Genomic DNA, 4,430 nt, shown 5'->3' on the forward strand with positions numbered 1-4,430 from the left:
TTTCCAGTGTATTGGTCCATTCCTGCCTCGACGTCTTAATCTTGTCCACCTCTAACCTTCTATATAAGCCAGGAGTCTTTAAACTCAGTTACAGACCAGTTAGAGACCAGTTAGAGAGCAGTTACAGACCAGTTAGAGACCAGTTAGAGAGCAGTTACAGACCAGTTACAGACCAGTTAGAGAGCAGTTAGAGAGCAGTTACAGACCAGTTACAGACCAGTCAGAGAGCAGCACTACTGTGAGGAGTCCATCCCATTTCCTGGACGAAGTTCCTGAGGGACGGCCAACGAAACGGGCATGGGAAAGTTCTCCCAACTTTTTCCGATGACATCGAGGCTTTTTAAAGAAGGGTAAAACACACACACACACACACACACACACACACACACACACACACACACACACACACACACACACACACACACACACACACACACACACACACACACAGAAGGCTGGAGCTGCAGATCGCTGCTGTAAGGAGGGATTGAGACATTAAAGTACACTGAGTGCTGAGACCAGAACCCAATAAAGAGACAAACCCGCTTCACGAGATAGAAAGGTAAGAAACTTCTCCAATTAAGAACAAAACCAGATTAGGTTGTTCATGATTGTTCACAAATAAATCTCCAATAATCTGTAATAAGGACATAATCATATGTCCCTGTGGTTTTCAATAGAACTGAACTGTATTTGATATTGTTTTTTATTCCCTTTAAGAACCAGAATAACATTTATACAAGTGTTTGACAGTGCCTAGCTTTGTTTTTATTAACTTTTGGTGGGTAATTCTACGTTTGTGTTATTATTTTAACACCTTCTGCGTTCCTATAGTGAATTACAGGATGGACTTCTGAATCTCTATTTTGTTATACTTAATATTGAGTTTTAGGATTATTTATTGAATTAGCCTGCCTTGTTTTTATTTCATTTTTTATTATTCTATATGGTTTATAAACAATAACAAGACTAAAAATGACTTTAAACGTAGACTTATCAAGAGTCCAGTGAAAAGCCATGTGACTTAACGTGTCTGTTGAACTAAAGATTACTTGGATAACATGTTTTAATTGTATTTTATACTGTGCTATACTTAGTATGCACTTTAATTCTTACTTGTGTTATTCCTGTATAGTGAACTGTATCCGTGTATTCGGTGGTATGTTAGGTAGAGATAACAGTGATACTGAAGACAATGCTCTCAGAGGTGGATCAGTCCAGTTATCAGACCAGAATCCCTGACCGTCCATTGTCTTGTCTCATCCTGTCAGAAAGGTTTTGTTTTCACTATTAGCAAAAGTTTTCTTTTCTCAGAGGGGAAGAAATAACAAGAAAACATAAATAGTCTAAACACATAGACAAGTGTCACAGCAGAGCCTCAACTCCTACACACAGGATGTTTATTCAGATGCAAGTGTATTTGTGTTTATTTGTGTGTGTGTGTGTGTGTGTGTGTGTGTGTGTGTGTGTGTGTGTGTGTGTGTGTGCGCGTTCAATGCTTTATGAAATCTGTCCCACCATAATTTTACTAAGCTAAGCTTTAGTCGATTCATAAATGTTTGCATATAATAATGCTGTGTATGTTAAAAACTCTCTTGAGTTCTCTTGAACTCATTGACTCCAGTTTTACTGTGAAAGCACACACTATTTCCTTTCATATTAAATGTTAACTTTAGTGCCATGTGTTTCTGTTTTAGTTCATTTTAGTGTATGGAGGCATTGTTTTTCACATCTTTGATGTTGAGGAGTTGGAGCCCACCCTAACAACGGTGTGAGCTCATGGAACTAATAAGAACTAATAGGCAGTCAGGTACACGTGTTCCCCAGTAAAAAAGGACACCGTTATAGCGAAAAGGTTATAGAAATTGAGCTTATAGACATCATTAAACATGTTTGCTTTAGCTGTGCTATAATGAAAACCTTTGAGAACATAGTGGTGGAAATAAAATACATCAGTTAGGTGATACATTGCACATTCAAGCCAATCTGTTCAGCTATGGAGCAATAAACGAAATATGACCTGCATAACAACTACAACTAATCTTGCCACCAAATACAACTTGTCACAATTTGAACAGACGGGAAAAGCTTTAAACAGGAACAGACTGAAAATAACTTAAAACAACCTGTACTCATTTAGCATCCTCAGTTATATTAAAAAAGTTAGTTCCAACCTTTCTGCATGCCACAAAATGTGAGCTACTTCTTAAATCTTTATTTCTCAAACTCTCTCTCATTCTCCCCCGTCCGTCCTGTTAGGAGCAGAGGATGTCCAGAGCTGACTGGTCCTACCTGGAGCACCTGCTGGAGGAGGGCCAGGAGTATTCGACAGGCATTGGCCGTGTCTGGCTTACCGTGCTCTTCCTGTTTCGCATGCTGGTACTGGGAACCGCCGCCGAATCCGCATGGGATGACGAGCAAGCCGACTTTGTCTGCAACACGCAACAACCCGGCTGCACTGCTGTGTGCTACGACAAAGCCTTCCCCATCTCCCACTTTCGCTACTTTGTCCTCCAAGTCATCTTCGTCTCCACGCCGACCATCTTCTACTTTGGATATGTGGCTGTAATGGCCAGTAAGGAAAAGAAAAAAGAGGATGAGAAGGAAGCAGAGGAAGGTGGTGGTGGAGGTAAGAATGGAGGGAGAGCGATAGAAAGGGACAATAACCATGTAAGTAAAGACAATGCAGAAGAGAAGGAGAAACAAGGGGACCGTGGGAAAGGTCGAAGAGCTGAGAAGACTCTACCTGACGCTCCTAAACTGAAAGGAAGGTTGCTGTGTGCGTATGCATTCAGCATCCTGTCAAAGGTCCTCATAGAGGTCGGCTTCATCCTGGGGCTGTGGTTCCTCTACGACGGCTTCTTCATCGCAGCCAAGTTTGAGTGCACGTGGTCCCCTTGCCCTCACACCGTGGACTGCTTTGTCTCCCGACCCACGGAGAAGACCATCTTCACCATCTACACTCAGGTGATCGCCGCCATCTCCCTGCTCCTCAACGTCGTCGAGCTCTTCCAGCTCTTCCAGCTCGCCGTCTCCCACCGGCTGGAGAAATACTACCGTAAACAGCAACAAGACTACCTACCTCGATCAGACCAGGTGCCGGCTCGACAGGAAGCTCCCGAACTTCAAACGGATCCGTCGAAGTCGTACAAAGCGGGGGGCCATGTCGACCCCCCCATGCTGGGTGAGGCTGCATGCTTCCCCAACCCCTGTGAGAGCTACGGGGATCTGGCGATAGAGGTGAACTGGGGACCCGGGGAGTCTGGGGCTGACCTGCTTCCCAGTTATATGAACTGCATGGGGGCTATGAAGACAACACATTCCCCTCGAGTCCATTATAAGGCACGCGCACAGCACAATGGGAAAAAGACTAAGGGGGCCCATAAGGCACACTCAAAGCAGAAGCATTATGTGTGATGCGTGTTGCTCACGACCATCAAAGCTGTGTGGTTTTTTCGGGGTCTTCCAGGTTTTTTTTTTTAATTTATAAATATTATCCTGCACATGACACTTGACTATCAGGAGTGCACAATGAGAGCTCAAACAAGGGAGGAAGAAAGTACAACTATTGCACTGTGAACTCGATGCCTCAGAGGCAGGCAGAAGAAAAACAAAAAGAGATTTACCAGATAAGTGGACCTATTCAAAAGGAAACATTTTGGGAACACACCCCAAGGCAAAGAAAATGAGACTACACAATGAGAGAAGATTACAGTCATAAGATGCCTTCATGGCGGTGGAAAAAAACAGCGCAGCGGGGGGTCTGCGGTGGGCCTAAGGATATTGTGTGAGTGTGTATGGGAGAGCGTGCAGTAGAACCAGATTTAAGCATATTCCTCTGAGATTTGCACTGTAACCCCTTGAGTTCTTTGAACCTCCCCCCTCCTCTCTTTTTCTCCCATGGCTCCGTCCACACTGTGGAATGTACTGGTCTCTGGATCCTGCTCGGCTCCCAAGAGGATAATGGCTGCGTGGATTAAGACATGCATGCATGCACACACACAATGTCTATTCCCCCTTTCACCCAGTAAGTTTTTTGGTCAACTCAAGTTGGGGACGTGGACTCGGGAAGACATGGGTAAAGGGAAGGAGAGCCGCCAAACCACAGGAATTCTGGGATTGTAAATGACTAATCATTGCCGTTAACCATAGTAATTTAATAATGAAGACCGAAGGAGAGAGAGGACCACCGCATACTAGTTCATGAAAGCTGAATAATGGATGAATGCATCCAGTATGAAAATTAAACATTTTTTCCGAGAGCTTGAGAGAGAACTCAAAAGATGCATTAGTGAAATGCATTTTGAATGGACTGAAAGTGGTACAGAAATGTGCAAACTTAATGAAATTAAATTAGTAATTATGTGAAAACTGTATTTAATGTTTAAAGTATTATGAAGAAAAATACCTGTGTTAATATTTATTTGTTT

The 4,430-nt window shown here is 43.2% G+C and overlaps 1 protein-coding gene across 1 annotated transcript; it reads left to right on the forward strand.

Moving 5' to 3' along the window:
* Positions 1 to 433: 433 nt before the first annotated feature.
* Positions 434 to 4,430, forward strand: gja4 (gap junction protein alpha 4). Its single transcript, XM_054605905.1, has 2 exons — positions 434 to 562; positions 2,260 to 4,430. Exon 2 carries the CDS (start codon positions 2,269 to 2,271, stop codon positions 3,415 to 3,417), a length of 1,149 nt encoding a protein of 382 aa, XP_054461880.1. The 5' UTR covers positions 434 to 562; positions 2,260 to 2,268; the 3' UTR covers positions 3,418 to 4,430.

This window comes from Anoplopoma fimbria, chromosome 10 (genome assembly GCF_027596085.1).
Source record: "Anoplopoma fimbria isolate UVic2021 breed Golden Eagle Sablefish chromosome 10, Afim_UVic_2022, whole genome shotgun sequence".
In the NCBI taxonomy this organism is placed as follows: domain Eukaryota; kingdom Metazoa; phylum Chordata; class Actinopteri; order Perciformes; family Anoplopomatidae; genus Anoplopoma; species Anoplopoma fimbria.

Coding starts and splice junctions, on each gene's coding strand:
- gja4 (XM_054605905.1), top strand. CDS start 2,269: ATGTCCAGAGCTGACTGGTCCTACCTGGAGCACCTGCTGGAGGAGGGC.